This window comes from Dromiciops gliroides, chromosome 2 (genome assembly GCF_019393635.1).
Source record: "Dromiciops gliroides isolate mDroGli1 chromosome 2, mDroGli1.pri, whole genome shotgun sequence".
NCBI classification, from domain to species: domain Eukaryota; kingdom Metazoa; phylum Chordata; class Mammalia; order Microbiotheria; family Microbiotheriidae; genus Dromiciops; species Dromiciops gliroides.
The window spans coordinates 39344397-39371129 of NC_057862.1; the positions used below are offsets into that span (position 1 = coordinate 39344397).

Consider the following 26733-nt stretch of genomic DNA (forward strand, 5'->3'; position numbering starts at 1 on the left):
ACTACAGAATATAATAGCTACTAATAAGGCTACTGGTATCACTACTACTCCTTATATTTTAATTGCTACTCACATGGCAGATATATGGACATTATCTCTTTCTTCTTCCCTTTTCAATTTAAATTACTTGGTAGGATTCCAAAGATGGCAACAGAATACAAATTTCCTAACCTTTGTTAATAGTAATAGTAACAATAATAACAAATATCTTATATAGAATTCAATTATTCTTAAAATACTTTAAATATTAAATTGTTTGATACAACAGCCTTGTAATATAGGCACTGCAGGGGTTAATATGCTCTTTGGAAGATGACCTGAGACTCTGATGTGGGTCTTACCCATGGTCACACACCTTGTTAATGTCAGACTAGGGGTTGGAACCCAAGTACCTAACTCTAAGCCCAGAATATATTAGGTCATGTTGCCTCTTCAGTTATGTGTACTCTATCCCTAGCCTATAAAACATAATTCCAACATTTTATTTCATGGCCCATAAATGCAAATTCGATTGAATTAATAGGACCATTGATTTATAACTGGGGGTGGGGAGGCTTTATAAGTGATTTAGTTCAAGGCCCTCTTTTTACAAGTGGATAAAATGAGGCCCTGAGAGGGTCAATGACATATTCAGACTCACACAGGAAATGAATTAGATGGGATTTGAACTCAGATCTTTTTGACTCAAATGCATGAACTCTATCCATTATACCACATTGCCTCTAATTTAATTAGATACATTGTGTTTTGGAACTTATACTGTACAAAGTACTCTGCTAGATTCTGGGGATGTAAATAGCTCCTGTTTTCCATAAATTTATATTCTACTGGAGAAACTTTTAACAGGGGGGCAGCTAGGTGGTGCAGTGGATTCAGGAGGACATGAGTTCAAATCTGACCTCAGACACTTGACACTGTGACCCAGTCAGTCACTTAACCCTCATTGCCCCAAGGGAAAAAAGAACATAAAGAGATAAATTCAAATAAAATAATTTGAGGCTAGATAACTCTAATTACTAATCATGTCACAGTTCTCAGACACCAATGTGTTATCCAGCTATTAACTTCCTGAATATACTTTTTCCCTCTGAAAACCTTTATTATTACTTGATTATTGATGGTGATAGTGAGACAGAGATGATGGATGGATAGAGAGAGATAGAAATAAAGGGAATATTTCTCAGGCACTTACTATGTGTTAAGCCTCCAATAAGTTCTGAGAGTACAAACACAACAAAACAGTACTTACAATTTCAAAGATCTTAGCTCCCAATAAGAGAAGACAATGAATAAAGTAGAGTAAGAAAAGTTGCTGGTGAGGTGGCAAAGTTCTTAGTGAGGAGGCTAGCAAGGATTAAGTGAGCTTGTCTCAGGTACTTCATGAAAATCTCAAAGAAGTCTGCTAGAGGAAAGGCAGAAAAGTCCAGAGATTCAACTAAAACATTCCCTGTATCCCTAAGTCCTTCAGGCTCTTGTCTAGGACATCCTTATTCTTAGAAATGCTTTCTTGTTCTCCTATAGTCATCTCACATGCCCCTAAGTGAATCAGCAAGAAAGGATTGTGTTCATTAGCTTTGACATTTTACAAAGATTGTCAAATTTGACCTTCACAATGATTTCGTGAACCAGTATGGAAAGGGACCTTGCAAGATAACAGCAATATCAGGAGAGAAGGAAACTTGGAGGTAAACTACTCCAAAGGGATAATTTTTACAAATGAGAATACTGAAGTCACTAGATATTGAATAAGTGACCCAAAGAAAGGTTTTGAACTCAGATCCTTCAACTAAAAACTTGGCTTTCTTGCTGGGGCAACACATTAAGTGTTGTGATCCTTAACATTTATCTGTAAGTGGCTAAAATTCTAGCTATACCATCTAAAATCTGAGTGGTCACCAATAAATTATAAGCTTTAGCAAGAGTATTTAAGTGTTTAAGTATTTATTAAAGAGCATTAGGATCAGAGAGAAAGGTAAAAATCTAACTATTTCTAAGAGACCCTATCATCTGACCTACCATGGCGAGGTCAGGAACCAAAAGAGACAGAACCCCTTCACCCGTGTCTGCTTCGTACTTTGTGTCCTCCTCCCAGAAATGGGAGGCTCCTCAACTTGATTAGCTGGTAGCCTTGATAGACAGTATCCATGAGCAAACGTCACTTCCTGATGCTAAGGACCTTGACCGCATGGCTTGCCCTCAGAGGCCTTCTCCTCATGGCAGAGCTTTTCTACGGTAAATCTCCAGCAGGTGGCATCATTCCAATCGTTACATGTCAGAGGAAATTAATTCTCTGGTAGGCCTTGTTTTCTGATGAAGAAACATATACTGATGACATATTTCAAAACTACTAACCCATGCCTAGGAGCCCTGTGAATTTGCATTGGATTGCCCTCTCCATCTGTTCCACCAGGTTCAGTGTAGTAATCAGAAATCGAGAAATGCATACCTCAAATAATTAGAACCTAGTAAACAAACAAAACATAAATAACTTTAACTGTAGGCAAATAATATTTAAAAAGAATACTGTAATCACACAATCAAAGAGCAAGAAGGACCTCAAAACACTATCTAGTCCTATGTACTTCCATTATTGTCTCAGAGACTAATCTGTACCAGACCAAGCATCACTTTGGAGGATCCCAAATAATTTGCCACCCAGTATTGAATTGAAAACCACCAATGAGAGGGAACTTGTTGTCTCCAGACACCATAAATTTCATTTTTACATATTTTAACTCAATTTAATTTCTCAAATAGTAAGCACTTATTTTTCCCTCTCCTATTCTCACACTTAAAAAAAAATAATGAACACAAAACCCCAGTAGCTAATATGCATACTCAAGCAAAACTAATTCCCATATTGGCCATGACCAAAAATGTGTCTCATTCTGCATATTTTATCCCTCATTTCTCTGTTGGGAATATTTAATTGTTTTGCTTTTTTCCTTGTGTCCCATGGCATTTAGCACTGTTCCTGGGACATAGTAAACATGTAATAAATGCTTGTTGTTTGCTTGCTTTTTTGATCGATTATATTGAGCTAAATCTGCCTTGCATCTCCTGGCTATTTCATGATTGCTATGGTCAAGTAAAGCTGTCCATGATGAGAAGTTGTTTTACCTTATGCTTCCCTATTAAGATAAATTATTTTATATTGTGCCAAGTAAAGTAGCTTTCATTCTTCCCCAGTGGCCTGCATCCAACTATGGCTGCCATCTCAAAGCATGCCAAAGTTTGAGCCTAGCTGTAATGGTAGGATTTCAATCAGTTAATACTAGCCTGAAACAAGGTGAATGGAAAAACCTAAAAATGTCTGATTAGTGAAGATCAAGAAAGTACAAGAAGGTGAAGACATCCATTTCTAGGGATATTCTTCCATCGGGTCACTTATTCTTCACACTTTTTTAGCTAACTTTGTGGGATTTCCAGTAATCCAGCTCAGTATCTGCCTGCCCCTTCTTCTCACCTCTACTTCTCTCCTTTAACTTCGCTTAAAAATGGAAAGAAAATGGAAAAAGCTGTAATGAATAAGTGTAGAAAAAATGGCACTTGGTCCAAGATGCTATTTTTGTGACACTCCTATTCTCTCCTTCCTTCCTTCCTTCCTTCCTTCCTTCCTTCCTTCCTTCCTTCCTTCCTTCCTTCCTTCCTTCCTTCCTTCCTTCCTTCCTTCCTTTCTTTCTTGGCAGGGCAATGAGGGTTAAGTGACTTACCCAAGGTCATACAGCTAGTCAGTGTCAAGTGTCTGAGGCTGGATTTGAACTCAGGTCCTTCTGCATCCAGGGCTGGTGCTTTATCTACTGTGTAACCTACCTGCCACCCTAAATATTGGACTTCCTTTAGAGCTAATTGGATTCTCTTGGATTTTTTCCTTTTTTTTTTCTTTTTGGTCAGGTAATTGGTGTTAAGTGACTTGACCAGGGTCAAACAGCTAGTAAATGTCAAGTGTCTGAGGCCAGATTTGAGCTCAGGTTCTCTTGAATCCAGAGCCAGTTTACAGCACAGATTCTTTTCATAAGCTCACATGAATTGGTTACTGAGTACATATCTGGCAATGGGTTAGTCACTATTGCAAAGTGTGGATGACAAAGACCCTTTCATTGATATCAGAGAACTTAGGTCTCAGGTTTGAACTAGAAAGGACGTCAGAGGGCATCTAATTCAAATGAAGAATAATGAAGAAAATGAAGCTTAGTGGGAAAGTGACTTGTCCAAAGTCACATAGGCCATTCCCTAAACTTATTGTGTTTGTCAAATTCAAAAGATTTCCCTTAAAACCTTAGAGGGCCCAACGAAATGAAATACCAAGGATTGCCTTCACCCCTGTCAAGAATCACATTCCTATTTTGAATCAAAAAAATCCTTTAAGACATACAATTGGAGCTCAGAGGCCACCAGTCCATGAAATTTTGGATTCAAACCTATTTTTTTTTATTTGTAAATCCTATGGTTTTCTTCTTTCATGACAAATCCCTTGATCCCAATTTTGGTGGATCTGTGGTTTGAAATTATCTCTTTGGTCAAATTATTATCAACCACATTGTCTGAATGCATATCAAGGGAATGTGTTGTAAGGAAGGATAAAGATGTATAGAGAGAACTTACACTATCAACTTAATAGGGTTTTGCGGGAAATGATTTAAGAAGTCTAAAGTTATGTATAAATGTGAGTTGTTTTGTTCTCATTTAATATTTGATGGCATTCAGATAGAAATAATCTGAGAACAAGTCAACATCCTACTGCTTCTTTATTTTTAATGTCCAGTGATTATTATTATTATTATTATTATTATTATTATTATTATTATTATTATTATTATACAGTATGTCTTAATAAATAGATTGCTAGACTTAGAGACAGGAAGGATATACTCCACTCCTGGTACATATTGACTGTATAATCCTGTAAAAGTCATTTAATATTATTGCACACTGGTCTAGAAAATTCTCTAAGATAAGCTACTGAAGCCTTTTTGTGTGTGTATCATGGTTACCCTTTGTCAGTGGGCTGTATCCTATGATCAATTTCTTAAAGTAACATTTTATTCATTAAAATTGAAAGAAAACCTTATTTAATTTAAAGGTTTGTGAAAATAAAGGTGTATTTTTTTTCCTTTCAAGTTCACAGACCCTTCCTTCCTCCATTCTTCCCCCAACCCACTCCCACCCAAAACAAAACAAAACAAAACAAAACTGATGGGCAGGGTCAAAATCTCTTGAATCAAGGGTCAAGAACCACTACCTAATTCAGAGAATTTGCTGACATATTGATAGAAGGGTTTTCTCATCAGGGAGTTACCTAGATCCAAAAATCACGTGTACGATTCTTTTGCTGATCCCTATCATTAGTTTTTATTATCCCAATTATCCTTATTTTAGTATGTTTAGCTATAGTTAGCTAATATAGCTAATAATAATATAGGTTAGTATAGTTATCTAATCAGAATCCCTCATGTCTAATTCTCACCTTGGAAAGCACAAAAAGCCTAACCTTAGGAACATAAGAAAAAGGAAAAGTCAGGAAAGTCTGGGGCTGTGGGGGATGATAAAATTTTGACTGCTCCTAATAGGATAGGTGAGGCTTTTTCTTGAACATTAGACTGAGTGATGGAAGAAGCAGATTCACCAAAAGTAATGTTTGTAAAAGGAAAATAAAATAAAAAGGGAAAAAGGACTTCAACACCAACTTTACCTGCTTGATAATTCTTTTGACTAAGCATGAATATGATTCATAATTATTTATAATTTAATAGGCTTATAGATTCAGAGCTGTTATTCAGCCATTTTTCAGTCATGCTCAAATCTTCATGATCCTATATGGAGTTTCACTAAAGATATTGGAGTGGTTTGTCATTTTCTTTTCCAGCAAATCTTACAGATGAAGAAACTGAGACAGAGTCAAGGAACTGCCCAAGGTCACACAGCTAGTTTGAAGCCAGATTTTTAGCTCAGGAAAATGAGTCTTCCTGACTCTAGCCATGACACTCTATCCATGGCACCACCTTTCTGCCCTCAGAGGAGAGAGCAGTCATATAAAATAAGCCTCACCTTTTACAGATGAGGAAATTAAGTATCAGAGAAACTAAATAAGATGCCTAATTTTGCATAGGAAGAATGAAATATAGTCAGGATTCAAGCCCTCAATTTTCTCAGATGTAAAATGGTAGCAAAAAATTTAATGATGATGATGAGGATAACTTACATGGATATGATGCTTTGGGGCTTAGAAGGCACCGTCCTTACAAAAGTTCCATAAGGTTGGTTGTTTAAAAGTGTTTTTCCATGGACTTTGTTGCTGAGTAATTTCCTCATTAAGGATTTCCCGATATCAGTGAAATCTCTCTAACTATCTCTAACTGAGAACTGGTAGAACCAATGCCCTACCTTTGGTATCCAACCTAAAGAGGAAGGGGCTATAATCAAGGAAATATCAGGCCATTTATGAAGGGGAGAACCTTGGTTGTCTAGTTAAAGATAATTCCTCGTTACCCAGAATCTAGTTGTGTTCCTCATATCAAAGCACAAAGACAGCTAATCCCTCTTCTTCTTGGATAGCCAGTTCTACATGATTTCATGTCTGTTGTTTTTCAGGCAAAGAAAGGAAATTATGCCTTTTTGTGGGATGTTGCAGTGGTGGAATATGCAGCCCTGACAGATGATGATTGCTCAGTGACCGTCATTGGCAACAGTATCAGCAGTAAGGGCTATGGCATAGCACTTCAGCATGGCAGCCCCTACAGAGACCTATTCTCCCAGAGGTAATTTGCACATTGATGGGGGAGGAGGGTTGGCCAGCATGCCATAGTATGTTTGGTTCATGGGCTAGCACTTTGGGTTAGTAGATTCTCAGAAACTGTCTTTCCAGTTGAGGATTCCTGATGCTAAATAACATGAAGAAAAATCACAACCTTTGTATCCAGTTTGTCTTTGATGACACTATGAAGTGGCAGGCATTGATCCCAATAAGAATTCTTATGTGGTATCCCTGCTTTGAGGCAATCATCAGTGATAAGATTCTGTATTTGGTTTGTCGATCAAGATATCCAAATTATGGCTTATTTTTTCCTTCTCTCTGCTCCAGGATTGGTTGGTGAAGGGTAAGTGGATCAAAGGATATGAGAGAAAAAAAAGATCATTCTCACCATATTTAGCATCTGCTTAGATTAAAGGAAATGTAGAATGATGTCCTTCATAGTCATTGATTATTTTTAGTGTTCATCATCCTTTCATATTTACCTTTATGGATTAGATCATGTATTTCTTTTATTGACACCCAAGTTTCTAGCTTCCCTCTCTTTCTTGGACTTAGAAGACTTATAAGTAAACTGACCCTCATGATGAAATAAAGATAGCTATATGACTGACTAAATATGAATTGACTCCTTCATCCTCCAGTACTAGAACACATTTTTTCAACCACTTTCTGGTGGCTTCCAAAAGCACAATGAATGATACACATTCTGTTGTCTTCCCAGCGAGGGGCATCTTGGCATCTAAGGATTAGATGCAGATCACCCTGCTTAAAACACAGGAAGAGACATTACTGTGGAAGCCAAAAATGGTGAATTATGGGTATTATCATATTTGTGGTTTTCTCTTAGATTTATCTGAAGAGATGAAAAGAAAAAGGGAGAAGTAGACTTGGTGAGGAGTCTGAGACACCTTGGTGAGACTGAAGCACCTCCAACGATGAAACAGGCTAGACAATGATACAAATCTACTGACTTAGAGAACAGGCAGGGTGCCTTGAGGAGGAGGAAAAATGAATTACTCATCAACGTACATTCTACAAATTGAAATGTGAAAAATGTTTTTCTCTTCCTTTTGCTTTTAATATTTGGTTCATCTACAAGAGAGAAGGCAATTCCATAAATAGGTGTTTGCATATCTACACACCAGCCTGCTAAATGGAAAGGATATACCATACCCTCATGAAAAGGAAATTCCTTCAACATAGCTTTCTTTTTTTTTTCTTGCAAACTTACCATTGCACAAAGCACTGGGCTGGATATTTATGGAAATATAAAGATTACTAAGGAATCACCTATGCCCTATGACCTAATAATGTAGTGTAAAAGTGATGTCAGTGAGGAGAAATGGAAAGAATTCTGCTAACATTAAAAGGTTGATGAAAAATTTTGTGGATTAAAATGTAAAGAAGTAAAAACTGTGCTAGATTCATGATATAGGGAAACAAGGATTATTCTTTCCAAAATGATATATTTATAGATTTAAAGTTAGAAAAAATTCTAGATCATTCAGTATTCTCTCCAGCCCCCCTTAATATGATACAATTGAAAACTAGAGAGCTGAAGTGACTTCCCTAAGGTGACAGACTTGACAAGTACATGTCAAGTGTATGCCTAAAACTGTGGTCTTCTGACCACAAAGGCAAGTACTTAATAAAAGGATTCTAAGTTAAATTGAAATGTAATTGAATAAGCGAGATATTTGGAAAATTATGTGTATAACTATCTTACATGCTGGCAAAACTCTACCATTAATTCCTTAATAAGCATTTATTAAGCAGTTTCTATGTAACAGGCATCAAAGTTACAAAAGCAATAATAAATACTATTCTCAAAGAGCTTACATGACCATGAATGTAGGCTTTATCTGAGATGTCAAGACTCCATGGTAAAAGCACTGGCCCATACTGGATCAATCCATCAAATAATCAGTAAGCATTCATTAAGTTATTAAGTGTCTAGTATATGACCATTAAATGTATAGTAATGCCCTTGTTTTTGTTTTTCTCATGCCCACTCCCCCACACCATTGTTCTATTGAAATACTTATTCTTCTTTCAGACTACCTAGGGTTATATGACAATAGCACACACATCATGCATGTCTCAAGATAAGAAGATACTTTGTTTAAGTTAGATTTTTTTTCTGAAGAGATTCTATGCAACAGTCATAAATACTATTACTGCTACTACTGCTACTGCTGCTGCTGCTGCTACTACTACTACTACTACTACTACTACTACTACTACTAACTGCTTTTATGTAGAATTTTAAGATTTATAAAGTATTTTAATGAATTATCTCATTTGATGACCATAGAACCACTAAGGTAGATACTCTTATTATCTGCATTTTACATAGGAGAAAACAGAGGCTGAAAGAGTTGTATGCCTTGGTCAGGGTCACACAACTAGTAAGTTTCTGAGTTAGGATTTGAACTCAGATCTTCCTGATTCAAAGTTTAGTGTTGTATCTAGTATTCCACCCAACTATCTCAATATACAAATAAATTGTAATTATCCGTTTTGTCATATGGTTAAGCTGCATAAAACTTGGTTTCATCTGGGGCAAATAACATAAAATATAAATCAACTTTATAATTCACAATGTGAAAATAACAAAAGAAGTAATCAGAACACATTCCATGGAATACCAAGAGAGATTCATTGCTATGGTGCCTTCTAGCTCCCGAACATTATGTTATTTTTCCCTCTAAGTTCTATTTGGTGTAGGCTATTGCCTGAATCACCACACACTAATTAGAGCTCTGGTTATGAAAGATGGTAGCTTTAATCTTGCTCACATCTCTTGCCCCCAGTGCTGAATGGTAATACAAAGTACATTTACAATTTTATTCTTGATTTTGATTATTATGATCAGATTTAGGGAACTCCAGAGAACAATAGGGCTTTGTCTAATGGTCTCTAAGTTATTATATACTTATTATTAACTTCAATTAATTTTATAATTTATTCGTGGCAGCCTACAGCTCTTTAGAAAATTTGTCCACACCGCTGCCCCTGCTCTCCATTCCTATCTATTCTGCAAAAGTTGCCCTAACTTACTAAGATGGCTCCTCATATTTGCCTTCAGTTTCTGTCCCATTCTCTCTGTAATGAATTAATTATTGAACATGCATTCTTCTATGATGCATTGGGTGCTTCTGAATTCAGGACAATGAAGAAAGAAAACTGGAATAGTAATTGCCAGCAACTACTCAGTCCTTGAAACAAATGTTTAATTAATGTCAGAGTGAGAGGAAGTAAATGCCAGTCATTTTCTATGTAAATGTACAGCAGTCCCTAACCTGTGTTTATGAGGCTCATTTATATAGTTTGGCATTAAAGCTGCCTGGTTAATCACACAATTCAGGTCTCACAGGAAATATGACTGCTAATGGCAACCTGAAACCAACCACCAACCATGTGTGGTTGAAAATCATGTACTTTAACAATCAGACACAGATATATGGAGAGCTCAGTACTTAGCTACATAGATTTTGCAATGCAGGTCCATGAGCACAGCCATGATAACCAGAAGATGGGCTGCATTAGATTGTTGAGGGTTATATTGGGGTGGCCTCTAAGAGGCCACTGCACTTCATACTTGGGAGGACATATGATTTATGGGCAAAGGAGAGTAGATTAAAAAACCTGAGGCAGGAAAGGATCTTGTCAACACTCTCCCCCTCTGACTTCCTTCTCTCAACCACATTAGGGCTCCCACCTGCCTCCTATTACTCCCCTTCCTATAGTATACAACCCAGTTACGCTCTGTGGGCTAGGATGTAACTGTGCCTACTGTAAGATATTCCAATTCCTTCCTCTGTCCATTTCTTCTCACCAAAGTCTACAATATATTTCTTCCTCATTTTTCCCTTTTAGGATATCTATTTTTTAAATCTTTTTAGGTTTACCATTTTACCTTTTAGGATTCCTTCAAAGCAGCTTAGTTGCCATTTTCTTCTCATGACTTTTCCTGAATTGGCCAGGTGTTAATATGTGCTCCTGGTTATTGCTTTTATTTCCTTTGGTGTACATATGCATTTATTCACCTAGGTCCACATTTTATTCATCCCTCTAGAATATAAGCACTTAAAGGCTGTCGAATTTTGTGTTGATGTACTCCCGGGGGCTACAACAGCTTATGATCTTAATAATTGTTTTTAATTAAATGGAATGGAATTGAAGGGTTCTAAAGCCATAACCCAAGCTGAATGACAAAGATAAGAGTTAAGGTAAACAACATCCCCACCAATTTTCAACCACATCCAGATTTTCCCTGTGGACCCAGACTTCCATACAGGGTAGATACAGTTTGACTTCATCACTTCATCACTTCATATAGTTTGACTTCATGTAGGGAAAAAAATATCTAGGAGGAAGGACACCCACATTTCCCCTTTATGTCAGCATTTAGCTATTTGTGGACACAAGGACCTACTCACAAATGGTGAATTAGGGGTTCAAAGAGTTGGTTGTACATACAATCTACAATAAGGAACCCCAGCTATCACCAGATTGAAAGTAAACAATGCAAATCAAAATATCCCTTCTAGACTTACCCATATATAAATTCTTTTGAAAGAGATTTGATTCCCAATTCCAGAAACATAGGAGTTCAAGAGACCAAATACTTACAAATTTTGTCTATCTGCATTGCATTACACATAATAGGTACTTGTTAAATCAAATATTTAATTTTTGAAGGTTAATACAAATCCAAAAAGATTGAATTGAGAATGCAAGGGCTTCTGAGCATCAGAAACCCCACATGTTGGCATTCTATCAAGAGAATTTGTGAAGCCATGAAAAAAATATATGGCAGGGAAGTAATTCTAATCAAAGGTTATTGACATGTACCAAAGTCTGAGAATTTGGTTGCTATTCTTTTTTTCTTTTTCTTTTTTCTTTTTTTTTTGTGAGGCAATTGGGGTTAAGTGACTTGCCCAGGGTCACACAGCTAGTAAGTATTAAGTGTCTGAGGCCATATTTGAACTCAGGTCCTCCTGACTCCAGGGTTGGTGCTCTATCCACTGTGCCACCTAACTGCCCTGGTTGCTATTCTTTTTGACACTTGGTGAGATTTCTGGTCTGGAATTAAATAATGAAGGCTGGAGAGTAGTACTAATTACCTTGATAATATTGGAACTACCTATTTTTATGGGTATTTTTGATGATTTTTTTTTTGGAAATCACAAAGTATAGGGGTATGAATTATAATTAATTAATTTATAAAGAAGATAATGATAATGGTAATAATGATGATGGTTGCAATAAGAAGTGTGATTCTGTTGTTTTTTATGTTGGTGGTGATGACAAAAATGGTGAAGTTGTTGCTGATGGTGGTAACTATAGAGACGATGATGTCAGCCCTGTTAGTTTTACCATTATTCATGATGGTGTTCCTCCTCCAGCCATGCTAAAATTAGATAAGAAACACAACTTTCACATCAAAATTTGTAGGTATTTGGTGTCATTTTCCATTGTTAGTGATAATTCTTCATCTTATCTTTCAGGATCCTGGAGCTACAGGATACTGGTGACTTGGATGTCCTCAAACAAAAATGGTGGCCACGCATGGGTCGCTGTGACCTGAATAGTCACACAAGTGCTCAGACAGATGGCAAGTCCCTGAAACTACACAGTTTTGCTGGCGTGTTCTGCATCCTGGCTGTGGGCCTTCTCCTTGCATGCCTGGTGGCAGCCCTGGAGCTCTGGTGGAACAGCAACCGCTGCCATCAGGAAACACCGAAAGAGGTCCATAGCTTTTATCCTATTCCTTAAGGAAGCTCAAAGTCAAGAGTTGAGCTATGAGATTTTTTTTAGGATTTTTTCTTATAAATAATATAACTCATTTTCATACAGCTTAGAGACATAACATAGCTTTGTTGTTTTTTTTTACAGTGCTTTTCTTGTGTTATTTTTTGTAAAAGAACAAATTTAAGTGATTTTTTTTATGCTTGTAAAAAGTGCCAAGGCATTAAAGTCCTGTATTTATCTATAGAGCAGATGCAGTGTGGGCAGCACGAGGGCGCCCTTACCCACTCTGCCTCACCAATGTGCTTCTACCCTGACCTGGAGAGACCAGCTCTAGGGGTAAGAGAGTAGCCCAGAATCCATGCCCACCTGCCCCTTGGTCATCTATCCCAAGTGTCAGTAGGGGGAAACTATACTGGGTTTCTTCTGAGGGTTATGAGTCATGACCCACCAACAGCCCACCAAGGATGATCAACACATAGAAACAGACAGATGACTCAGATTCATCATGATCAGTGCCAAACTTGGCCTAGGTGAAATTCAAGAGTTTCAGTAAAGTGGCCTTTTCCCCAGGAGATGGCATACTAGGAACTGTTCATGTTATTGACCTATTGCCTCTCCCCCAAACCTGACCCCCAATAAACTGTTTTCTGAAAAAAAAGCCCTTCTGAGTGTTTCCCCTAGAAAGCTCTCTCTGAAGGAAGGGGATGGGTATTAAAATATTTTGGGGTAGTGTTCCCACCACCAAGAAATTAATTTCATTCTTGAAACATTCTTGCATAAAGTCTGGGTCTATTTGCATCAATTAAAATGCTTAACAAGCTAACTTCTAGTAATTTTGGAAATATGGAGACACTTGCAAGATTCCTTCAGTTCAAACAGATGTTAATTCCAAACAAGTAGCAGCAACACAGCTGGAAAAGAATGGAAATGAGAATCCATCAATTCTAATCTCAGGGAGCCTTTTGAAGGTGGGGGTGGAAGGAAGTTGTGGAAAATGAAGTATCTCAATTCTGTGAATCTGGTGCTAACAGAGGCAGAACCAAGGTCTTTGGGTTTCTTTCTAATGTGCCTTTACTCAGTTCTATGCAATTCTTCACAGAGCTGTGATATCCCCTGTGTGGGTCCTCCCTCTATATCATGCCTTCAAAGATAAATCCAGGAACTAAAGCACAGTGCATCTTGTAGGACTTGGATGGCTTTTGAATGTTTCTGGAGCCAAAGATTTCATTCACCTGCCGTACAACCTGATGATCACATATAACTTGGCTAAACAATTCCTCATGGGTCAGAGACATAGTCCATTCTTGGAACAATACTTGAAGCTTTTTCCAGCTTGGTATAATGTACCAGAACTTTTTATCCACTTATATAACCCTTCGAGAAGCTAAGGTCACTTTTATGCCATGATGAGATATCATAATCTATAAAAAAAAATAAGTGATTCAACCTTCCAAAAAGCACCAAAGTGACTGACCACAAGTTACTTAAGCCTTGCTTTATCTATTTCTACATCACTACCTCTGATCTTGCTTCTCTCCTTTCTCTGTGTGTCTCTCTGTCTCTTGATCTCTCTGTCTTTGTTTTTTTGTCTCTGTCTGTGGATCTCTATTGCTGTCTCTCTTTTTCTGTCTATGTCTCTACTACTCTGTCTCTGTCTGTCTTTCTCTGTCTCTCTTGTGATTTCATCAATGTAGAGAACTTCCAGTGAAGAATTTCCTCCTACCAATATAACCCAACTATTCTTCAAATAGAATTCTCCAGGGGAATGAGAATCTAAGTGACTTGTTAAATTTCACACAGCTAGTATGTGTTGGGGTGGGACTTGAATCTATGACATCTTGACTCTGAAACCAAATATCTATCAACTATTTTATATTTCCACTCTTGATGTACCCAGCAATGAATATGAATTCCACTGTCATGTTGAAAAGGGTCATTTGGTTAGCAGGGAGAATGCCTTTTGTTTGTTTTTCTTTCTGCTTCTCTTATACTTCTTCACACTGAATAAATGTCAGGATGGAAGTTTGCTAAGCATCCTTGGTGACATTAAACCCACAGGAGCATGGAAGAGAAAACTGGCATGTTATTGGCTAAGGACATCACAATTGAGGAAAAAAACATTCAAAAGAACATTTATTACACTAAAAAGGTTTCTTTTTCTCTTGAGAAAATGCATTTAAAGTAAAACTAAGGTAGAGAAAGCATTTATACATGCCTATTACCAGATTTCTCTTAGGTCTGTTTTTTTATTAAACTCATTTATCTGATTTCTTCTACTTCCTAACCACTTGGACCAAGATGTGTGATGATTTCTGAGTTAAATGACTTTTGCATTCACTTTACTATACAAAACTCACTTGGACAAGATGTAACAAATGTGGATCAAAAACCCTTGGGCTAGATGTTTTCCAGGAGGAGATATGATCCTTGGTCTCAGGTGGAAAATGGACTTCAAGTGTCTAATCAATTCTAACCATAACATCATTGGCTTTTCCACATCAGAATAACCTTCCAGGAGTCCCTAGTCCCAAGGGACTTTAGATCTTTGAAATATCCAAGGAAATGAAGAAGGTTTAGCAACCATGAATGCAAGACAAGGACTACTATCCATTGACCAAATCGGAAGGGAGAGACAGAGACAGAATCAGTAGAGATAGAGACAGAGGCAATACAGAAAAACAGAAAGTAAGAGATAGGGCAGAGGGAAGGAAGGAGGGAGAAACAGAATCAGAAAGACAGAGACAAAGAGACAGAAACAGAGAGACAGAGAACAATAAAGACAGGAAAATCAGAGATAAAGACAGAAAGACAATCCAAGACTGAGTCATGTGAACTGTTAATAAATGACAAGTCCCTTTCTCATCTTCTAATACTAAGCAATAAAAACAAGTGACATCAAACTTTGATTCTGTCCGTGATCCCTGAGAACCCCTATGGGATTCAGATACATCTGAGTGTGAGATTGATTTGGGGGGAAAATCTGAGACAATAAGGTTTGCTTGTCTGATTCTTTTCACTGAAACAGATATGGATGACTGCCATTATTGGGGCCTGTTAATTTCAGCTCATTTTAACAGCTACTTTGTTTTTCTTGACAGGTGTGCTGAGGTAGTCAGTGCCTACTCTTAACTGAACATGCTAAGGGCTAGGTGACTCTATTTTCTCTTGGTTACATCACAATCTTTAATAATAATGAAAGGGTTCATTCAATCATTGACTAGAAAAATATTTCTGCTATACAAATTGTGTCCCATGGTTTATGGAGTAATATTTGCAATTAGATGAGAAAGCAACGTTAATCAGACTCTAAAAATTTCAGAATTTGACCACAATTCATATCGGAAATCATTTTAAAGATGACTTTGCTGTCATTCTAAATGGTACTATAATGAGGCTTCTTCAATTCAAAGGAGTCCACAACAACCTTTTAGATGTTCATTTCTTTGGGGCATCTAGTCTCTTACTATGCATATGGACACAAGCATGATGTTTTTCCCACCGATACTGATTTACAATTATGTAGCAACCAAATTTTAAGAGTTTGCACCACTCTACATGAAAATGCTGTTGGATGCAGCAAAGAGATTTAGATTCATGAAGAGACTTGGAACACTTCTTTTACAATAATATTTTAATTAAATAAAGATGAGTAATATACAAGTGGGAGAAAGTATATGGAATGAGATATGACATTGTTCCTCAGAAGCTTGGCTTTTGGATTCCCTTCCCATTCCATCTTTGGCCTTCCCTTTAACTTCCTTATTTCACCTAAAATTCAGTCTAAATGAAACTGAAATTAAGGAAGGGTTAAGCATCCACAGCATTCTATTCCTTGATCCTCTGTATAGTAAGCCTATTAATTCTGCATGGTTGCCTCCTCCTTCCCTCCATAGCTGCCTGGACTTTCCCTTTCCACCCATTGCCCTCCCAATCTTCCCTTTCTCTAGTGCTCAGATTCCTTAACCATACTTAGGATCCAACCATCATAGATATAGATCTGGCGATATCTCAGAAGACATCCAGCCATCTTGTATATTTTAAAAATGAAAAAAAAAAGACAAATGGCAAAGCTGCGATGTGGCAGTGCCAGGATTTGGACCCAGATCATTTTATCCCAAATCCAGTGATTTTCCCACTATATCATGTGACCTATGATAACTTCCCTTACTGCATGCTTTACTTTTTCTCTTCCCAGCACCATTCTTTGCATCTGAGTATGACCAAAGTTCTTTTTGTTGTTGTTGTTTTTATCCATTGAGATACTTGCGGACATACTGTAGCATATATGTGTATGTGCATAAATATACATACGTAGATATGTGTATTTATAAACATATTTGGAAATGTATATGTACATATATTATTTGTTTTTCAAAAGAGCAATGATTTAATAAATAACCATAATCCCTTCATTGATGTATTGTAGGCCACACCTTAGGATGCGGTCTTTGTAAGTTCCTATGACCAAAGCATTGAATTCCTGGATGACTAGCCTCCTAATCCTGAGTTTCCAAATGTAGTTAAGCTATTCAATTCACGGAGATACAAAATATAATGCAATACAAGACAATGCAATTAAGTCCCATCATTTATTATGGTAGCTAGGTGGTGCAGTGAATAAATTTTTCAACCTAGAGTCAGGAAAACCTGATTTCAAATCCAGCCTCAGATACTTCCTAGCTATGGGGATCTGGGAAAGTCACTGAACTTCTATTTGCTTCAGTTTCCTTATATTTAAAATGAGGGTAATAATGGGACCTAACTCCTAGTATTATTGTAAGGATCACATACTTATCATCATGAGATAATATTTGTAAAGCCTTGAACTATGTAACTGCTATCATTTTCATCATCATCTGCCTACAATGTATTTGGTATCTTTCTGGTTCCTGGGAATATATAGAAAAAAGAGCTCCCATTTTCATAAAGTTTGCATTCTGTTGGTCTTGATAGGAACATGTAAAAGCTATTGTTGAGCCTCTCCTTAAAGGCCTTCCAGTCTGGGAGTACTGGCTCAACCGTACATTCTTCTGGCTGAATCTTCTAGAACACAATTACTTCCATGTCTGTATGGGAGACAGTCATAAGGAGTACAATGGAAAGTGCATTAAACTTGGAGTCAATCACAATCTCTGAGTTGGAACACCAGCTCTGCCTCTTACTACCTCTGATATTGGGCAAGTGATTTGATTTTTGACTACTTAAATTATAGGATGAAATAGATGACCTCTAAGGTACCTTACAGTTCAAGATTTATGATCCTAGTAAGTACCAGAGTAAAATTTTAGTGAAAATATGCATACATATATATGTATACATATACACAGAGATACATGTAATATATGTGTATCTTTGTATGTATGTGCATGTTTATGCACACACTATGCAAAATTGACACCATAACATGGATGATTTTACATGTGTGTTGTCATATACAATATATAATTAACTATAGTGATTATGTAACAATGCCTTAATATCAATATAAATAATTCTTTGAATTATCTGCATTCTTTCTTTAAGGAAGCCTGGAACAAGTCATTCATTAATGTTTTCCTGTCTATTTTAGTAACAGTCTCCATTTGTATATCACTTTACAGTTTCAAAAGTGTTTTCTCATCTCATTTGACTCTTTTTTGTAAAGTTGGTAATGCAACTATTATCACTGCTTTATAAGTGAGGAAACTCAAGCTCAGAAAGGTGTCATCAGGCAATTGTCAGTGACAGAGCCAGGATTGGGTTACAAGTCTCCTCATTCATAATCATATTTTATGTCCACCATATCATATCTCCGTTCATCCCTGTTCTATAATTTGAGTAGTATCTATATAAAGCAAAAGGAAAGAAAAAGAAAATGAGGTTTCAGTATTTAGCTGAAATTGACCCTGGAAATTCTTGGTGGAGATTAGTGTTTCCAGGATATGGGTCTTCTTGTCTTTCCCTCAGATACCCTTTCATTTATAGGGTAGGTAGTCAAATAATGTTTGATTTTTAAAAATCCACTATAATTCAATAACCATTCATTAAATGCCTATCATTTCAAGGCATTGTGGTAGAGTGAGAAGACACGATTTAAAAAAAAGAGTCCCTATCCTCAAAGGCTTTTTATGCTATTGCATAAAAGAGGTACAAAATCAACTTGCTGTTGTGAAGAGAGAGCATGGGGGAAGAATTAGAATTTGAATCAGGAAAGACTGTTTGAATACCACATCAGCCCTTTAATAACTGGGAGTCCACTGGAAAGTCACTTGTTGTTTTGTTTTCTTTTGTTTTATTTTTCTGAACCTTTATTTTTTTCTCCTTCTCTTAGAGATTCTCCACACTATGGCTTCTCAGATTCCCATTAGGGACTTCACTTCAGCCCCACAGCTATTAAGTATCTGAGGCAATATTCCAGCACAGATCTGCTAGGTTCCACAGTTTATCCATCTGTAAAGTTCCAGGTTTGGAGTCAGGAAGACCTTAGTTCAAATCTAGTCTCAAACATTTACTATTTATGTAATCCTGGGCAAGTCACTCAACCTGTGTTTGCCTCAGTTACCTTATCTGTAAAATGGGGAAAATAGTAGTACCTCTCTCCCAAAGATGTTGAGAGAGAGAAATGATAAAGCATAGTGGCTGGCACATAGTAGGTGCTATTAAAAGGTTATTACTATTATGTTTAGTAATATGTTCTCCAGAACTCCCTCTTTACCTGTGAAATTATTTGTATTCTATTATGTCCAGCAACATTGTGGTACTTTATAAATAGCATTGCTAATCACTCAAAAGAATTTGGCTTAGCTATCTGCAGAGGAATGAATGACCAATTAGATGTTGAACAACTATTTTCTAGTCTATGATGTACAGTTAGATGAACACATTTTGGATCGAGTCCATTAGTAGATCTATTAAGAATAGACACAGTGATCTGGACCCAGAACTGAAGAGGAAAAGAGAGCAGGCTACATTGTTGTTGGGAAATTATGCTTTGCTTTTCATGACCTTTAATTTCTCCCTAAAATAGACCAATGGTTTTGTTACCAGTATTCTTTGGATGGTGCTTTGTCCTGCTCATTCATGGACTATATCACATTCCCTGAAAAAGTAAAATCACAAGTCACCTAAATAGCAATGGAGATGAATCTCTGCAGCCTATTACCAACGGAAGAATTGCACAGGAGAAGTGGCATAAAGGGCATCCTCAGATTCATCAGAGTGATATGTGCTGGGCCTTTTCTGGTAGAGTGGAAAGAACACGAGTTCCCAAATAGCAGGAAAGGAGTTGCACTCTTTGCTCTGATTCTTCACTACTTATGTGACCATGAGCATGTTTTATAAGTTCTCTGGAAGCCAGATTCCTCATCTATAAAATGAGAGGGTTGGATGAGATGAGCTCTGGGGTCCTTTCTTGATCTAGAGCTATGTTTCCATGATCATATATGAAGAAAAAAGGATGAGTAATGAACAAACCAAGTAGTCTATCAGTATGAGCACAATGTAAAGTTATATAGAAAGATTTAAACACACTGGGTGCCTCTCCATCATTTGTTATGGCAAAATATTTACAAGAATCACACAGAAGGAGAAGGCATGGATAGTTCATTGTTTGTCTCATTGAAGGAAGTCCATATCTTTGTGGTCACATGTGCATCAAGCTATTTTAAATGGAAGAAACAATATCCATTGTTGTTTTTCTCTCATAATTTTCTAACAAAGGTCAGTGACACGAAGCTGTGTGGTATTCTAAAAATATTGGCTATTATGAATTTATTCCAATTCCTTGTTCCTGTTACCCTCTGGAGTTTGTCAGTGATGCCTTGATGGGCAGGTCAGAATGTGAGGGAAGCCCAGGTCATGAAAAGCTCCACCTGTCCCTGGGGCATTGTACCAGCAGCAACCTCTTGTGACTGAGTTGCCCTCTGTTCACTGGGGATATGTGGCCTTGATAATCCCCTGATAATCTTGGAAGTGCTCCATGTTCTTGAAACCATAATCCTGTTCTTTTTTTTACAATCTACGCTCCCCTTGACTCCTTATTGTTTCCTTGTACAGAACCAGGAATCTCTTGTCTCAGTGAAGGTCTTGCATGAAGAAGTTCACTATGGATGAGACCAGTCAATAAAATTTGAATCCCACTTTCAGGAATGAATAATATAATGCATGTCAGATAAGAGGCTATGCTGTATAGTAGAAAGTATGCTGGATTCAAAATCAAAGGACGTTTAGTTCTTGGGTCTGTCAATATCTGTGTAACACAGGGCAAATCAGTTAACTTTTTTTTGGCCTCAGTTTATCCATCTGTAAAATGAAGACATTGTTTAATAGATGGCTTATGAGATCCTGTCTTGTTCTAAATTTATGATTCTAAAATCATCAAGCTACTTTGCTGTCCTTTTTTGACTCCCATTCACCCCTAAGTATTTATAAATAAGATTCAATACACTTACACAAGGCGTTGTGGCTTACAAGGGGCTTTGTATGTATTTTCCCATTGGATGCTCACAAAAACAAGGTAAGGGAAGTGCTATAGGGATTATCATTCCCATTTTACAGGAGATGAAGTTACATATTAATTGTCAGGCAACTAATAAGAGAAAGAGAATTCAAAGACAGGTTTCTTCTCATTCCAAGTCCAATGCTCTTTCCATTACACTTTATTTTTTCTCTAAAACAAGTTCCTTTATCACCAATTTTCCCCCATTCTCAACTTGAAACAGTGGCCAACAGACCTCAACCAATGTCAGTCCTAATGAGTTCCACTCATAACAGCTGTTACATAGATGAGAGCTTAGTTAATTACCATTTTCTACTACATTGTATTGTTTCCACGTTGGTGAACAGCCGCTTAATTACAAAACTTTGTCTCTCTGAAGGCAATGCTTGTGAGAGGTCTGGGGAGGAGGAACAATCTCTCAGTGGTGCATCTGTCATCATATTTAATAAGAGACAATAACCACAGCATCAGATTTCAGTCAGCTTCATGGCAAATGAGTCAGCAGATTTTATGTTGCATTAAGTGGTGTTTGACTAGGTCAGTTACCTGTGGTAAATTAACAAAGGCAAGAGTGGTTCTCCACATCTCTTTCCACATCTGCCTACATATCATTACCTAGCTGAACATTGGAACCTGGCATAATGAGGATGTAAACTAAGGTCATTTATATTCTTTTAAAAGGTTTAGAATTTGCACAACATAACGGAATGCACAATTTCTTCCAAAATATAGGTAATTCTTCAAGTTGCCTATACTTCGTTCTATAAGTACTGGTGTCTTGGACTCCTTTGCCTCTGTCAGGGGCTGATGCAGTGAAATTATATATGCTTCACATATGTGGAACTTGAACTCCCCCATGATGAAAGATATGGATATATTGGGTTTGGGGATGGGGAATGGGATGAGGGCGGTCCAGATGGAACTTTTAGTCATTCTTGGCACACAAGCACTAGCCTTTCTCTTCCTATCTTCACCATCCTGCAAGGTCAGACAGGTCATTGCAGATATTGTCAGAAATCTATCTGTACTGAGCATTCATTGTTCCAAGGATAGGTAGGCACCTGGGCTCATCTCCAGGATGCCCAAATGGGCTTTGCTGTCAAATTATCTTACAACTTATTTGAGAGCAGATAATGAAACCCTGGTTGGCTTCCTTTTTTTCCCTCTGGTTCTGTCTTGGAGCAGTTGTTTTCTTATCTTAACAACACCCATAAGAATAGGGCTTAATGAGATTCCGGGGTGACACAGAATGACCTCTTTGAAGTCTGTTTGGTACAGTAAGCCCTCCCTGTCTAGATTTTGAAATGGATTGGGTAATCCAGATCTCAAACAGTACCCTACTTTGGATAAGAGGTACCCTACAGTGGGGGAGGATTCCAATGACATACACACTTTATGCCATCCTTCAGCAGCAGCTTAGGTCAATTTCATATCAGCTCAAAAACCTATTTGAAACCCCAGGAAACTTGATTTTAGCCCTCTTCACCAAAGATGTGAACACTGTCACAAGAGCACAGCCACTTTAATCTCCTGGGAATTTCATCAGTGGAGATCAAGACAAATATATAATTATGACTTGTTAGTCCCATTTTTTTTCAATAACGTTAAATTCAATACTGTACTACTTGTTTAGGTGCTATTGGTTGTACAAATATATACAAAATATGTATTTGAATGCAAATACAAAAGGTAATGAACAAATGTTCCTTACTATAACCAAGCTAACAGTTTAGAAGGGTTATTTTCAATTAGTTTGAACTACTCAGTCACTGATATCGAGTGAGACTTTCATGAGTTTTCCTGATGGTCACAGAATCTTAGACCTGGAGGGACCTCTGAGAAGGGACCTTTGAGAAGATTTTACCAAATAGCCTCCCTTTTTTGGAGATGAAGATAATGAGCCCCAGATCTATAAAGTGCCTTACCTGAGGACATACAGGTAGTGTCCTTTTGACACTGAATCTAGTGCCTTTTCCTGTAGAGTCCGTGGAAAAGTAAACAATCAGAGAACCAGAAGGGTTCTGAGTCCAGACACCCTTGGACCTATAATACTATTGTACTGGTTTAAGCTACACCTGAACAACAATCAAGGGATTCTTGTAAATTCTTGGAAGCCACACGAATATGCAGGCTTTGCTTATAGACCTTCAAACAAGGGAAGTCAATTACCTAGAGTAATATCTCATTGCACCTTAGCCTCTTAAATAGATCTGTGATTTGTTGATGGATATCCCTTCCAATCATATAAACCCCTTTGGCTTTCCCTCCAAGTCTCACTTCCCTGCCTCCAAACTAATCCAACAATTATGGAGTAAATACTTATTCCAATTTATCCACCACATCTGATTCTAAAAATGCAAAGACAGAATTAAAAATACCTTTTATTTTCTTGATTCTCATATTCTCCTGAAGATACCTCCTTAATCTCCCTCCATTAAAAGAACTCCACTTTTTGCCAGATCCTTAGCACAGTCTCTGACAAATAAATGTTCTAAATAAATGTTATTCATTCATTCTTTCTTTCATGAATGCATACATTCAGTCATTCATTCAAGAAAAAAACTTAAAAGTGTCCATGAAGCATTCCAAAGATTCCTTGCCAGACCAGTAAAGTGGCCCCACTCCACCCCACCCCAACTCCCCAAATTGGCCATCTGTGAACCTTTGATTCCCCGATTCTACTTCATCTGTGGTTGGTCTTTTGGCATCTCAAAATTGTTGTATAAGCTTCTGAACACACCATTCCTGTCCCAAGTTGAGATGGTAATGGTTCTTAGAATATTTATTCTTAGTTCTTGGTCTTGGCAGTGCAGTGACCATATTCCTCTCTGAGTTATTAATTCTTCCCTTGGGTTTTCCCTTTCTTACAATAATTGGCTTTGAGACCCAATATTGCCCATCCTATGTAGTTCACATATTTACTTGAAATGCTTCCTTGCAAATGTCAAATTTTGTGTCAGATATCACTGAGAGAAGTGGCATGAATTATATCATACCACATACCTGATGTCTACCAACAACATCAAGGAAGGTGGTGGAAAGGGTAGATGGGGTTAATTTTATGGACAGAAAATTCTGTAGATAATGACTTTGTAGGACTCATGTTGAGAAAATAAGGTATGATATAAAAGAAAGATTGAATGTTAATGTAAGTGCTCATGATAACTAGCCTGATTTTAAGTATAAGGGTACAAGCACAAGTCACCCAGATATTTCATGAGGATAGAATCATACTAGATAGCATTCAAAAACATGAAAAACTCAAAGCACATAGCATGAGATGGGGCTCCATCTTTGACTCTGTTTTGTTCAAGATTTTAATCAACAAGTTGGATAAAGGCACATAATAGATGGAATGCTTATCAATATGTAGATGAAAAGAAGCTGAACAGAATAACTATTGGATTGCAGATACATTATTCAAAAACTTTGTGACAGGCTGGAATGATAGCCAACTTTAATAAGATGAAATACAATAAGGAGGAAACTTAAACACTGCTCTGAGATTAAAAAAAAAAAAAGGAAACCATGGCAAGGGAGCAGGTCATATAAAAACACCTGGGAGTTTTCACAGATTTGAAGTAGAACCGTGTGGAAATAAAAAAAAAAAGAAAGCTGACTAAATCTTAGGTTAGATTAACATAGATGTGATGTCTAGAGTGTCTCTAATAATTGGCTAAACCATAGCTATAGTAGACTGTTTGATTCTTGGTGTAATAATTGAAGAGGGACTCTAAAAAACTGGAGTATTTTCACAGCAAAATGCCCAGAATATTGCAAGGACTCACAACTGATCTAATAATCAGTTGAAGGGGCTATCCATGTTCAGCCTAGAGAAGATCAGACCTGGCATGTGAGGGGAGAGAGGAAACAGGAGGAAATAAGATCTGATAATTGTATTCAAATATTTAAAGTTCATCAACTGGAAGAGTGATTTGATATTCTATGAAATTCCAGAGGGAGAACTCAAATGATCAGGTACAAATTGGACAGAGATAGATTCTAGTCCAATATAATAAAGACTTTTCTAATAATTACCGCTATCTACAAATGAGTTAATTAGAAAGACACTATGGCATAATGGATAGAGGGCAGCCTTGGATTATGGAATTCATGAGTTCAAATTCAGTCTCTGACACATAATGGTTATGTCATTTAGGGCAAGTTACTTAACCATTCAGTGGACCCAGGCAGTTCTCCAAGCTAATGAGGTGCTGATCTACATTAGTATCCAAGTTTCAGTAAAACAAACAAACAAACAAACCAAAAAACGTTTAGTGCATCCCTCACTCCTCCACCTCATAATTAAGCAAACTTGTACTATAGGGTATTCTCCATCACTGGAAGAAATCAAGCAGAGGCTTGCTGACTACATGTTAAAGATGATAATGGAGAGTTTTGCCATTTAAGCTAAGATGTGGGACAAGCTAAAAAAAAAAAAAAGAAAGAGAAAAGATTTGGCCCAAGCTAACCTTCAAAGTTTCCTTCAAATCTAAGATTATATGATTTCTGTGAGAACTTCCCATGGACCCAACTCCCTTCAGTGCTTTGGAAGATACTAAAGTATAAGATAGTATCCTTGAGGGGATAGTTAGTCTTCTGTTTTTTGCCTTCATGGTAATAATCAATCCAATATTTTAAAAGAGGAATATATGATGAGCTTTGTCAACTTTAAGAAAAAATAGTTTTACTTTATTATCATTCTAGTTGGTCATGGTAGAAGGGAGCAGTGGAAACACCATTCCAAAATGTTCATGGTTTAATGAGATATCCTTGAGACTTTTTACTGTAAAATTGCATGCAAGAACCCTAGGATTGGGAGGTTCCTTCAAATCTGTTATCCAGTTTACATAGCATTCATTTTTCTAGAATTCTAGAATTCTAGTGTTAGAACTAAAAGTAGCCAAGAAGAGCAAATCATCTCACCCCCATTTATAGATAGCCTGTGGTATGAAAATACCTTGCTCCAAATTACAAAGATGGTTGATATTTTCTCCATCCTGCTAATAGTTCAAGGTCTTTTATTCTGTCATTAGATCTTTTAACAAGAGGAAAATAAGCTGAATGAGGAGAAGATCATCTCCTATAACTCCATTCATTTTAGAGCTCATAGACTAAAGAACTATACTTGGAAAGGACTTTGAAGTCATCTGAACCAATACCCTCACTTGCATATGAGCAACTGAAGCCAAGAGAAGATAGGTGATTAGTTCAAGATTACTCAGATAGGAAATGGCAAAGTAAGGTTCTGATCCCCACTTGTCTGACTCCAAATCAATTTTCTGTCTCTCTGTTACAAATGTATCTATTTGTGTATATATATGTGTGTGTGTGTCTGTATGCATATATATATATATATGATGTGCATAAAGGTCATATATACATATATGTATTTATAATCTTTTATATACAAGAAAATATATGTGTGTATATATAGACACATACATACATACATGTATGTGTGTATAGATGTATGTATATATACATATATATGCATGTGTGTATGTATGTGTATATATATAGATATAGATATATATAGATATAGATATAGATATATAAATCTTAGATCACTCTCCATTTGAACATCTCTTGGGGATGTCTTACTGGTGTAACCATTTGAACTTAATGACTGATTCAGTGTTTGGATTTTCTGAATTCCAACAATCTATGTCTTTCCATTCCATATAGAAGTGAAAGTTGACTGTAATGATAACATAAAGGTATGTGTTGGGGGTATGCATGGGCA

At 37.0% G+C, this 26733-nt stretch overlaps 1 protein-coding gene across 2 annotated transcripts in view; it reads left to right on the forward strand.

Annotated features, from left to right (window-relative positions):
• Window positions 1-26733, forward strand: part of GRID1 (glutamate ionotropic receptor delta type subunit 1) — a 1160974-nt gene that overhangs the window by 1130332 nt on the left and 3909 nt on the right. Inside the window, exons 14-16 of one of the 2 annotated variants that reach the window (XM_043982152.1) lie at window positions 6592-6758; window positions 12268-12508; window positions 12756-12847. In XM_043982152.1, coding sequence (XP_043838087.1) covers window positions 6592-6758; window positions 12268-12508; window positions 12756-12845 — 498 coding nt within the window. In that variant the 3' untranslated portion in view covers window positions 12846-12847. The remainder of the gene's footprint in view (window positions 1-6591; window positions 6759-12267; window positions 12509-12755; window positions 12848-26733) is intronic. The other variant, XM_043982151.1, reaches the window with a different exon arrangement.